General features: G+C 40.4%; 1 protein-coding gene and 1 pseudogene across 3 annotated transcripts in view; one reads left to right on the top strand and one right to left on the bottom strand.

Annotated features, from left to right (window-relative positions):
- The window catches only part of LOC110991028 (two pore channel protein 2-like), a 61,144-nt gene extending 48,707 nt beyond the window's left edge, over window positions 1–12,437 (top strand). For 2 of the 3 annotated variants that reach the window (XM_022256108.2, XM_022256107.2), the window contains 4 exons: window positions 4,140–4,222; window positions 5,274–5,355; window positions 5,733–5,830; window positions 6,396–12,437. In XM_022256108.2, the coding sequence (XP_022111800.2) occupies window positions 4,140–4,222; window positions 5,274–5,355; window positions 5,733–5,830; window positions 6,396–6,477 (345 nt within the window). In that variant the 3' untranslated portion in view covers window positions 6,478–12,437. Of the gene's footprint in view, window positions 1–4,139; window positions 4,223–5,273; window positions 5,356–5,732; window positions 5,831–6,395 lie in introns of those variants that run through there. The other variant, XR_015424623.1, reaches the window with a different exon arrangement.
- Window positions 1,174–2,331, bottom strand: LOC147799694 (kappa-type opioid receptor-like; annotated as a pseudogene).
- Window positions 12,438–12,794: the final 357 nt, after the last annotated feature.

Here is a 12,794-nt window from a genome sequence, read left to right as displayed (position 1 = left end):
ACCTTTTCCCAGAATATCTCCATCAGGATAAAAGGTGATACCTCTGCTACCCGAATCCTTTCTGACTTGAAAGTGGTAAGGAAATTAACCAGTCGTGATAGTGGATTCTCATCTCACATGGGTAAATAATTTCCATGAAATGATGTATTAAAATATCAGAGTCTATGGGTTGCATCAGCCTTGTAGAAAACCTGATATGATCTTTCTCTGGTTAATCAATTGAACAGCTTAAACATTTCCACATTCTGGTCACATGACAAGAGAGTGATCCTCCAAAATAATTTCATTCTCTAACAAAGCAGTTGCTTTTACATCTGACTGCAGTCATGGAATTATGGTAAACCCCTTGGTTTGGATTCCTTTTCATCCTGCAAACTAAAATGTCAAATTACACTGTTTGGTTTTACGAACTTCTTTTTCTTCTTACAAAAATTTCTCCTTGGAGGTAGGCTTTAAATCAGACGTTTGTCAAGCAAAAACATCCACATACCATTTCACCTATGGAACTTATCTGTGATCACTGACCTTCCAGCCATTCACTTGACCATGTTGTACAATGTACTTACTTTATGATCAATTATCACTCAAGCTGACCTGGGCAGATCCACTAGAGTCAGTTACCCACTTATCTGGGATAAGTGATTACCCAATGATTGCTTTGTTTCTGCAGGAGGCTGTCTTGGATCTAGTTGCAGCTTACCTATCAAAAGTTGGAGCTAGATTGTTCAAGCAGGGTAATGACAAGCAATACAGTTTGTTTGATGTAAATCAAACTTGATACAATCTTACAGCAGTCAGGGCCCTTAGAAGCATGGTATTGGTCTTTGTGCCTGGTGAACTCAAAGAGTTTGAGATGTATAGCCATACACACTCAAAGAACCACAGGCAAGGAGACCCTCCCAGCTGAAGAATGTCTGCCATATGTGAGTCTAAATATAAGAATGTACTACAACTGAATGTGTACAAACGAAAAGAATTTGCATTAGAAATCTTAACTCTGGCTAATTAAAACATACTAATATTTGGGAAATATTGAAAAGTCAAACCAAAATAGACAGATATGTGGTGTTTCTTCACTGATGACAACTGGAAAATAAAGTGATCTTTTGCATTTTTTTTACCTGTTGTTGTGGTGTTCTTTGTTGGCGTTTAGACAAGTTGGATTTTCTCTATTCAAAGTCGAGTTTCATAAACATGGTTGCATTGATTGTTGTTAATAGCTGGACCATTACAAGCAGGGTTTTGAATAGTGACTTGGCTGCCATTTGCTGTGCCAGCAGCATGTGGAAGGGCACATCCCTGTCCTCTGGCCTCATCCTTGCGACAACATAATGCTTGGATCATCGCATCCCGGTACTGTGCACTGACTGCGCTGTAAATCAGAGGATTCACGATGCCGTTGATCATCTCGGGAATTCCGATCAACCATAAGTTATTGTTCCCCAGAGCTGTTAGGATAGGATTCTGGATTTTGGCCAAGAGGCAGATCCAGTCGCTAAAATATAGGAATGGACTGGGTGTCTGGCACAGGAAGAACACAACACCATTGACCATCAGCATCTTGGCCACCTAGTTTCGGATCTGAATTGCCTTCTGCTGTCTTTGCATTCCAAGGTTAATGCCCTTCCGTTGGTGCAATTTCAGTATGATTTTGACATACATGTACATGTTGGTCATCATGGTAATAAACCAGGCGAGGGATGTTACTTAGTCACTGTAGTATGCTGCATTTCATTCTAAATTGTGGCAGAATGAAATTTTTGATGGAAATATGTCGTCATCTGGCCAGAAGACACACCTTTCTTGGTAGATTACCGAACTGAATGCCCCTCTTGGAACTGCCTACACAAGCCCTATCAGCCAGCAGATGGCAATCATTTTACAGGTTCGTTTTTGTCCACGAATTCGGAGATGTTTCATCGGCTTGCACAGGGCCAAGTACCTTTCGTACGACCCTGCGGGCACCAGTGCTGTGGATGCATAGTAACAGGCAGGCACTGCCATCCAATAACTAATGCACTCGGCCAAACTGGAAAGCAGCCAGTGGAATACAACGGGGGACGCCGTGTAAGAGTTCATAGTGACGTTTAAAAGGTTTGCCAATGCTAGGGCTGCCAGGTACAGGTTGGCGTCAGATCGCATTTTAGGAATGCGGAACACGACATAGAGAAAGATAGTGTTGTTGATGATGCCAAGGCTTAGAATGATGGGTAAGACTATGGTAATGATAGTGGTATCCACAGGAGTGAAGAGCCAGAGAGAGATGCTCTCCTCGCTGACATTGTAAACGTCTTCAGGCCTGCATTCACCAGATGAAACACCTGCACCCATGGTAGTATGTACTGTCTGTTTCCACCGCAAGTAAGATAACGTTTCTACTCCGATGGCTAATCTGTATACTGAAGTGTAGGAGATTCTGGCCAGATCACGGCCTCGATTCCCTGTTGAATCACTGACTTTCTTTCATGCCTTTGTTCAAGCATTCAACATATAGTCCTTGCTATTCATATCAGTATTGGCAAAATGCAAAGTGGGATGATTGATAAGAAAAAGTTGGGAACAAGTTGGCACTGAGATCAAACAGATTTCACAATGAAAAAGATGATACTTGAGCCACATGTCGAAGGTGCAGCCAACTTGACCAACTGCAGAATGGTCTTTCCAGCAAGAAGTGCTCAGAGTGAACAGTTTGAGCCAACTCTCAATGTTTCTGAGGTGGAATGGTCTGTGAATGGATGAGTTCTGTGCATAAATTAATTGGAGGGCTCTAATTTTCCCTTTGACATCGTGCTTGCAGATGGTTTGTACTCATTCTGCACTTCAGTGAAATGGAGCCATATCAAATAATTTGCATTGAGGGCAACAATTAGAAATAGGGCTGTTGGTGTGACCTGAATGCGTGGAAGCAGATTAATGCTGCCCTCAGTCCTCGGGGCTAGCCCAAATATTTAGTTTCAGTTCAAAGTATAGTAGAGCCTTTTGCCAGCCTAAGTGACCACAAACGTGACATTCAAATATGATACAACATGAAGAATCAAAATGTTAATGAAGCCTGAACAGCAGTGATGTCATTGTTTAAGAGAGTGAGGAAAATGCATACGTTGCTCTAATGGATAATCTAATTTAAGACTTTCTTGTATCATATCTCAGAAGTTGATATTTTTCAAAGGTAAGCATTAGGTAAACATCGTAGTCACACTGTTAAATGCAAAAAAGTAAGGAACTGCAAAAAATGTGCATGCAGCTCAAACCTTGGCTACCTTTGCAAAGTTTGCCATCTGGATCCTTGAAGTAGTTGAGGTGTTGGACTCATTTGTAGTGATGGCTAGAATCTCCTAAGTGTGGATTGGAACCCAGCTTGGGGATAGATGTATTCACAAGCAATGAACCTTGCCACAAGGGCTTTTTATTCACTCAGTACTACTTGCAGGGGCAACCCTAATTTCCTGTCCTGGTGTTGGATCGGCATAGTCAGGTTAATAAATGCAAAACTAAACACATCAGATACCTGGTGTCACCACATGATCAGGACACATGTCAAGGATGATGTACCATGTAACTACAATTTCTCAATCTCATATTCAGTGGTGTTTGAAATTTGCCCCCATCCTTCCTGAAATCAGGTTCCTTTTACCTCAGAGGGAGTCCTTATTTAGTTTTTATGTATTTCGTGGGGCACTGTTGATTTTTTTGTGTGTTAAGGATGTGGGAACTTCATTGCTGTGACCGCACTGTGGAGGAACAAGGGGTGGCAGTTTGATGGGGGACAGACCAAGTGTGCGCAAAGGTTGTGCTCAAATTGGCACAGGTTTTGCTTAGCACATGGGACCAGTTTCTGCTGGAGTGGGTGGTCAAGTGCGTACGCCAGGCACCAATTTGAAATGGTTCCAACGACTTCTCTCTTTAGCAATCAGGGAGGCTCTGATTTCAGAATTGTACCATCTGTCAGACAGAAATCTGGATCTTGATGGTTTTTCTGAATGCCAGGCCTTTATAAATTCACGTGCAGATTTCTTTTTCAGAATTCAATGGTTTGGACTGTACGCTGATCTTACAAAACTGAGTATTTTCCTAACAGCATGTGTATTCAGTTCTTAGAATGATGTCCTTCCGGGTTTTTTTGTTTTTTTGTCTTGCAGGCTGCATTGGTGGTTCTCTTTGATATCATGGTTGTCAATAACTGGCACGTGTTTCTGAAGGAGTATGCTAACGTAACAAGCAGGTAAGTTTCCAAAAGTCAATCAGTAGGTGTATTCCTGGTGTTTTGCCCTTTGATTCATAAAAAAAGTGAAGTTCCATTGATTTTGTGGAATAATTACGGGGTTCCCATGGTCAGAGAAAATTCTGAAAAATCCTGGGGAAAAAAGTTGTCCTGAAGAGTCGTCAAAAATCATGCAAGGGTTCTTTTTTTGATGGAAGGTCATGGAGAAGTCCTGGAATATAGTTTTAGATTTTCTGTGTGAACCCTGACGGATTGAGATTTTTAATGGCAAATCTGTTATGGGGTTGTTTTGCCTTTCACTAGCTGGCAGCAAGCTAGAGCCTTATTTTTCTCCAAAATGTGCCTCACTTGTAGACTGTACCGTTTCGGCAGAAACTTTCCACTTTCAAAATAGGCCAGATACTTACATATACAGCCGAATACCTCCAAACAACTCGTACGTAAGAGTCTTTTGAACAAAATTCATGCAGTATTTGTTACTGTGACCTCGTATTTTTCAAGACTCTTATTATCACAGTGTTTCATGTGGAACAGCCAAGTTCAAGTTCAATGTCAGGTCTGCCTCCGTAGACTTCTAAGACTTTGTGTGTTCGTACATGCACAAACCAAATTGGGGATTAGCATGTGCTCAAGCATCAGCCATCAGGGCACACGTGGCAGTACAACCCATCAGCCATGTCTGTGTATCACCCCAAGTTAAAGTGCACCTTCACCGGCAAAGCAGAGACGAGCTGGTAGGAAGTTTTCCCACATGGATGCGTGCACTCTCCTGGTGCTCATGCAGAGGCCCGTATGTTAGAATAGAAAGTGGTTGTGCTTCCTATCAGCATGTACTGCTCCGAATGCGCATAAAAAAGTTAAGCGCTTACCTGTTGAGTTCAGTCAAAAGACCACTGATTCTGTGAAAAACCATACCCTCTCTTGTTCCTGTTCAGAGTGGATGCAGATGGCCTGATCACGTTTAAACTTCGTCCAGCCTGAAGTGGCTCAAAAACATTCAGCAGCCTAATTTGGTTTTGAATGTTTGGATTTAATTTCCTCTCTCATGCAGGTGGTCCCATTTATTTTTCATAGCCTGGTACTTCGTGTCTGTTCTGGTCTGCCTAAATGTGTTTACTGCCCTCATCCTCGAGGTGAGTTTTCCCATGCTACATGTATATGTACCTTTGTAGTGAAATTATCTCCAAGTTAAATTCTTCTGCTGCTAATTCTAAAGGTTCCAGATTTTTTTTCCTTGTCACAGCCAAGAGCAGGGCCAGAGTGTATGGGACACAGGATTTTCATTCTCAGATTTCTTTCCACTATTTTCACTTAAGCACTGTCTGTTAGGCACCAAAATGGTACCTCACAGTTTCATAAAATTGTTTTCAAAATGTGCGCATGATCTCAGCAGCCAAATTTGTATTTGATTTTGAAAATCCTCGATTGTGACCAAAAATGTGTTGTGGTACAGCACCATTGGTAATTTGACGTGTTACTCCCTTTCATCTTTGTGTTTTGGTCCCTCCAGAATTTCATCACCAAATGGGATCGGGAGCAGCAACAGCAAGCTTCAGGGGATCCCAACAGTCAGCCAAGCTACCAGATGTCGGTTCACAACATGTTCAGGTGAGTGCTCCGGCAATTCCATGCAGGATTCTTATGCCTGATTGGAAGACTAGGCAAGACATACATGTAGTCTTGGTTCCAAATCTTGGTTCCAAGACCTCCCTGTGCTCCTGTAGTTTATTCTCCCGATCACGAACCATAACTGTCAGAGGGTGCTTGAAGTCAGAAGAGGAACCAAAATATAGCGCCCTCTGTTTGAATTAATCTGAAAAGGAAGAGTGTGAAGGTCTTGGAGCTGAGACCGGGAATGACTCAAAGAGTTTGAAAAATCCTTCATAGGAGTGGTGTGTACCCAAAAGAAATTCGGTTTCAACTTTAATTAAGATCTGTATGTTTGTATTATAAATCTTAGGTAAATTCATTCTTATTATGCTGAATCTCTTTAAAGTGAAAGAATTGAAGTCTGTAATAACAGAAAAGGCTGTAGATTAAAGTAGCTGTAGATAGCATTAGTGTTAATAGGATTAGAGAATGACAGTGTATTAAATGGGTCGTTGCCACAGGATGTCAAGTGTAAATCCTTCAGGATTGAGTTAATTGTTGGTTGTTGCCTTCCTGGTCACAGAGATGCACTCATTGAGCCTACCGAGGAAGAACTAATGCTTGCATTGCGGAACCACCCACACATGAAACATCTGCACCTATGACCCCAGGGTCTTGACCTCTGAGCTGGGATGCCCAGCGAAAGCTTGCATAAATAAAGGGACAAACTGTGGCAGCTGCATTTTTGTGCATTCCATGCCGAAATTGGCAACTACTGCAGTGCATCATGGGAGTGTCTGCAATGCATTGTGGGTATGGATCTGCTGAGATTGCAAGGTCAGAGGTTGGCAGCCATGCTACGATCAACAGTTCCAGGTGGGCTCTTTCCAATTTTTCATGTCGTCCTGCCATTAAGAAGAGGATTCTACAGAGTTTTTGGCAGTATTCCAGTTGTAACCAAAATATATTTTAAAAACTATTGAACGGAAGACAGAAGACCCTCAACAGTCAAGAAATATCTGTAGAATCCTTTCTTGATGGCTGTTTTCAGTGTGGGAAAAATCATGTCTGACGCATGTAGAGGACAGCAGTGCATTATGGGAAGATGATGGCCTCCTCTCCAGCCACCATTTTGTTGGCCATAGAACAGAGTATTGTACTGTTCCTTTTGCTCTTGGATACTCAAACCATGGCTGCTGATACAGCTGAACTGCAATAGCTACTCTAACAGACTTTGGAATCATCTTGTGCCATAAGTAACAATCTCTGAACAGTTTATTGATGTGGAATTTTTGCGATGATTTACAAAGGACATGGACTGATGTGCTCATGTTTATCATACTGGTATATCATCGGAAACGTTGGTAACACTCTGCTTCTGATGCCGTTTTTGTGAGAATGTGGACCGTGTGCAATGGAGACAAACAGAAAGATATGATAGATAATGGAAGCCATTGGTGCTGTGTGTGCTTGACCCTTACTTAGAGACACGGCAGGCGTATCAAGATTGTACTTATCAAGAGGAAAATTGTAGAAGTCCTGTCTTGCACCATGTGCACATGCACCATGACCTACCCTTGTTGCTCTCATTAATGGCTATGTACATGTATATGCATTGATTAGGGCTGAGTCAATTCGAATAATTCACTATTTGAATATTCAACCTTCAATTCAATCGAATATCTGAATATCCAGCAGATTGTTAATGAACAAGCCATACAAAATATCAGTTGCAATAGCACACACGATCATACATTATAATCATTATGATAGCTTTTTATGTCTAGGAGTATATCTCCAGCCACAATTTACATGTAGCAGGATTTAAGAGACGAACAATACTTCTTGTCCTGTTGAACATTTCCAGTCCTTTTAAATTTTTTAATGAATAATTTGCTCTCTGAATCTTGGTAAGATTTCTGTGGCTTTCAATTTGAATCTGCATGAAACAAGCCTCCATAGTGCAATTAGTCTCATGTAAAACAAAAGGAAATTCTCCCTTCCTTGTCTTGAATTTTACATTTTAATATTCAAATTCAGATAATTTATAATCGATCGAATAATCGGATATTTGTCACAGCCCTAGCACTTATATCCACTGTTCCTGCATTAAACTCATATATGCAGTAAACCTGGTGCCATTACAGGCTCTGCCTATGGCTCCATGCTCTTCCCAAATGTTGGGGGCTGTGGCTAGCAATGACGTGTGTGCCTATGGAAGCCACTGGCTGAGGCTTACTTCCCTCAATAACATGTGTGACTACCAGCCACAGCCGTAAATTTTTGGACACAGCCCGATAATGAAAAAAATGTCTCTGAGTCCACGTCTGCTGTACATTGCATGTATGCCAAATGCAAATCCGTATTCAGTGACAAAGATTACAACTGTCAGTCTGCGAAAATTGGAGTAATATTGCATGGAGAAATGTATGATCCTGTCCAATCTTGCAGTGGTAATTTATTCCAAATGTGTTGTACATTATATACTTCTTCAGTTCACCTTGGTACTTAAGACCATGGAAACCCTGACAAGAAACAACAGAAACCTCTGCTATTGCAAAGACATATGACTTATGTAGTATTATTGAAGCATTTTATTTTATCAAGACTTCATATATAAATGTGTACATTTTGGAAAAACAATTGTTGTACTGTGTTTTATTTACTGAGATTATTTTGGACCAAATTAGGAATTTCTTTTATTGATTTCAAAGACCGTTTTCTTTCTTTGAAAAATGACAATGTTTTTCAAGTATATTTATATTGGTCAAAGCAGGTTAAAGACTTACTTTTTCCCTTCAATTTTAGGGAAATGCATCGCAATTTATCACCAAGCACAATCAGTATGTACGTTCTGCTTTAATCAGTTTAAATTTTAACCATAAGTTTCTAAGAAACTGATGTGAGATGCACCAGGTATTTATATGCTACATGTATTTTTTAACATGAGTGATAAAAATAATGGTGACATGCTTGTTGGTAAAATACATGTACACAGTGATCAAGCATTCTTGTATGTAACTGCAGAACACTGATGCATGTCATGTATTGATGTGCCTAGTATCAAGCGTTCTTGAATCACAGGAGATGCCGTAACTGCGGCGGCACTGCACTTACACTCGCATTCTTAAGCTTGACATGGACATGTACATGTATTTGGCAGGTCGCTGCACCTGTTTGTCGCAGAGGCACATTAGGAACATGCACCACCTGTCTTCCAGCATTGTGCCACCACATTCTTGCCACCTCAGTATAAATGGCTTATCATTCTAGTTGCCTAATGACACTATAAAAACCTACTTGCAGCCCTTGGTATAGCAGAAAATAACATGCAAAATAGCATTGTTTTGATGACATCAGTAGCTGTTGACACATTCACAGCCTCTTGAGTGGAGTCATGATAGTTAGTCTACCTTTAGGGCTACACGTTCAAAGTTAAGGTGTGTGTGATGCACCCTTGTACAGAATGTGCGAGGTCATCTGAAACACAAGTATGCCAAAGTTGGGCACTGTCAGTGCAGTTGCATCACAAAGCACGGTGTATCGGCTTCCATTAGTTAACCTTCTTTGTGTCCATCTGGTAGTGAACGTCTTAGCATCACGGATTTCAAAGGAGCAGCTGTAAAAGCTTCATTCAGGAAGGTGGCTTGTTTCATATCTTAACTCTCGAACACATTTTGTCATAAGTGATTCCAAAAATACTAACAGCATTCAAGTAGCCAAATAAGTAACTTTAACATAACGACTCACAGTTTTCGGATTACCCTACCGGTACTTGATATGTCCATGGTAGTCCCTTAGAACCAGAATACCTGCATCATGGCCTCAATAACATGTGCAGTGTAATCTGTGTATATGTATCTCATTAATTTGCCTCAATAAAGCAGTGAAACTGTATGCAGGTTTTAAAAATCATGTCTCCTTTCATTTTGGACCAGAATCCTCTCTTTGATGTTGTACAAAAACAACTTCTTAAAATCTTGATTTGTGTCTATATTTTCTTATTTTAAGAGGGCCTTTGTTTACTAGCTTCCGATATCATGAAACTTCATGAGTTGGCATAATTTGCATTCCACAACTTTCCCATGTGAAAGTTGTACGTGTTATGGCACCCTGTCTAATTCCACTTCACCCTTTTTGCTTCAAAGTGCTGTAATTTGTACAGTGTCTATGTGGTGGTTTAAGTAACAGTGTATTTATCAAAAATGAATGAGTTCATGTAAAGCCCATTACTGTTCAACTTGATAATAACCAGAATGCTGGTTTCCCTGCTGGGGGATTTCAAGAATTGCTGCCCCTTTCTCGAGACGTATTGAAGACAAAATAGTTTGTGAAATTGCCAGTGGAGCTACTCCAAAGATTGTTTGTGTCTGGTATTAATTTATCTATGTAATGTACACAAATAGCAACTGCACTAGGTTATCTTCATTGGCATTATTTGAATTTAAAAACGTTGTATAGAGTACCAAAGTGTAACGTCATTTTAAACCAAGAAGTACATTACAAATGAATTGAGTACACATGTGTGTTGGTCCACATTCTGGTTCTTGCGCTTCTGCCTTTGGCACACATAAGTGTGTGCATGATGTGCTCACTTTAGTACTCCATAGTGGGCCATAGTTTTGCAAAATCAGTTCTTTCATGTTGGGCAGCAGGTGTTTGAGTTGTGCACATTTTTGTTACATTGGCTGCAGAACTTCTAGACTTTTGGATTAATCCAAATCCCTAAAACAATTGCATTTGCCAAAGTTGTTGGTGCTTGCTCACTGTTGTGATTTGCAGTTTGCATACAATTGAAAAATACCTTCATGCTTAAAATTTATCTGGTTGTGTGTTTCAAAGCCTTAAATAAATCAACAAATAACACCCTAACTTGAAAATGTAGCAAAGTTCCCTTTCCTACCAAATACTGGTCAACATTCTTAACTTCAACACCTGTCTCCCCCCTCTCGCCACCCAATAGAAACCTTAAGGAATGCCACTCCTTGTATCATCCATCATCCAAAGCCTGAACTCATCAGGCAGATTTTTGTTCCTGCTGGTGTTCTAAAAATAAATACTAAGAGGGCAATTTCGTTTTCATGACATTAAAAACTGTAGAAAATTTAGGGAGAAAAGGTTTTGAAAAAGTCAGCAGGGGGAACTGTTAATGACCTAGGGATCGAAGGGAGTGCCATTGGTCCCGAAAGACCCCTTGAGAGGCACGCTTTGTTTGCTGTTGTTGGGAATCAGTCAGGTAGAGAACAACCGACCCCCCCCCAAAAAAAATTGACAGTACAAGTTGTCAAAACCTCTAGAGTGGTTTTTTCATTAACAGTGAACTCAGTCCCACTTGAACTTGGACTCTGTTGTGACAGTCACAGAGAACAGAGTTCAGAAGGGAGTTTTCACAGTGGTATCATGGTACTTATGACATTTGGGTTTTAGATCCCATTAAGGTAAATGCACGAGAGGTGAGGATTTTAGCTGTGAGTGTTTTGCAAATCACTTGTAACAGGTGTTGACTAGACCTATACTTGCATAAGATATTCAAGCTTATGTATGTTCTTCAAGTTTCTTTTTGGATGTCTAGCCTCTTCCATTTTGCCTTTATCTGTCCCCAGGTTTCCCCCCAAATCTGTAGGGAGCAGGCAGTTGGACTGGTATGTTTTATCCAACTTGTTCAAAATTGGTCCATGTCCTTGAACTTAACAGATATTAACGCCTGGTATATGGTCATTGCCCAAACTAGTTAGGTTGATTGCTTTTGCTTTGCTGTGAGTTACTGACCTCTTCCCTTATAATGTCAACACCTCCCCCCAATCAAGCCTTGACCCATCTGTTACTAAGTGGCACCCTTTGTTTTTATTTATCCGTTTCCTTGAAACGCTGAAATACTGCTCCCGTGAAAAAAAGACATTTGGGTCTATCAAACTTAAGATGTCTTGTTGACAGTGTAGTCTTAAGCCTATGTGGGAATCATTGATTGGCTCAATGGTCTCCTTTAAAAACAATCACAGTCCTTGAGAGGGCTTTTCTGTTGCCCTGTAAAATCTTTTCTTGCAGGAAAGCTAACTAGACCTGTGATGGGGCTTGGCACTGTTTTATTTTCATTGTAGCCATTTTTTCAGCCTATCACCCAAGGATCTGTTTATTATTGTTTTAATTTCAAAAGATGCCACTTGACACCCTGTGCATAAACCCTATGGAACTGGTCTGAAAAATTTGAAGTGTTTTCTAAGTAAACGACTTGTTTTTTCCATCCTAAATTGAACTTTTCTGGACATGTTTTTGCCATAATAATAAGTGGCATGCACACCAATGGAAAGATACTTTCCTTTGGCTTGTGTGTTACTGCTGGTCATATATGTAGCAGTTTTCAAGCATGGCCTGATCAGGCTGTCTTGGGGCTACACGTGCAAGTGTGTATCATGATTTGTAAATAGCGCCCTCATGTGGCATTTTTCTGTATAACTTGCAATTGTGATTTACAATGTTCAAAGCAGTGGAAACGAAAAAGGCTTTATTGTGTGTAAAATACCTTAAACTTGTGTGCACATTGACTGATTCTAACTGTTGACTATTACAATTTGCAAGCATGCACCTTTTTCCAACCCCAAATTAAAGATGACTTTTCCCAAATTGATTTGTGTCTTCCCGAAGTGCAAATTTTGGTCAAGTCTCTTGTTTCTGTTGGGGCTCATTTGCTTTCTTTTTTATCCTTATCTTTTTGCAGAACTTTTGTGAATGATAGGCAGATTGCATCCACTAAGCCATGTGACCTATCGTCTGTATCAAACAGCAACAAACACGGTGTAATCCCATGGCAAAGAGCATCGTCAGTGTAATTTACCAAAGCTAAAGCCAACAGTTGGTAAATTACTCAGACTACTGATGTACTGAGCACTATGCCAAAAAACGGCTTCATTTTGGGTAAACAACACTCATCTCACACTTTGCTGTGGGAGGACCCCATGTTTCTTAATGTTTGATGCCCACTATA

This window comes from Acanthaster planci, linkage group LG03 (genome assembly GCF_054643075.1).
Source record: "Acanthaster planci isolate LZ-2023a linkage group LG03, COTS_SCS, whole genome shotgun sequence".
Taxonomy (NCBI): domain Eukaryota; kingdom Metazoa; phylum Echinodermata; class Asteroidea; order Valvatida; family Acanthasteridae; genus Acanthaster; species Acanthaster planci.
Note: the sequence above shows the minus strand (reverse complement) of the source record. Positions and strands in the feature narration are given on the sequence as shown.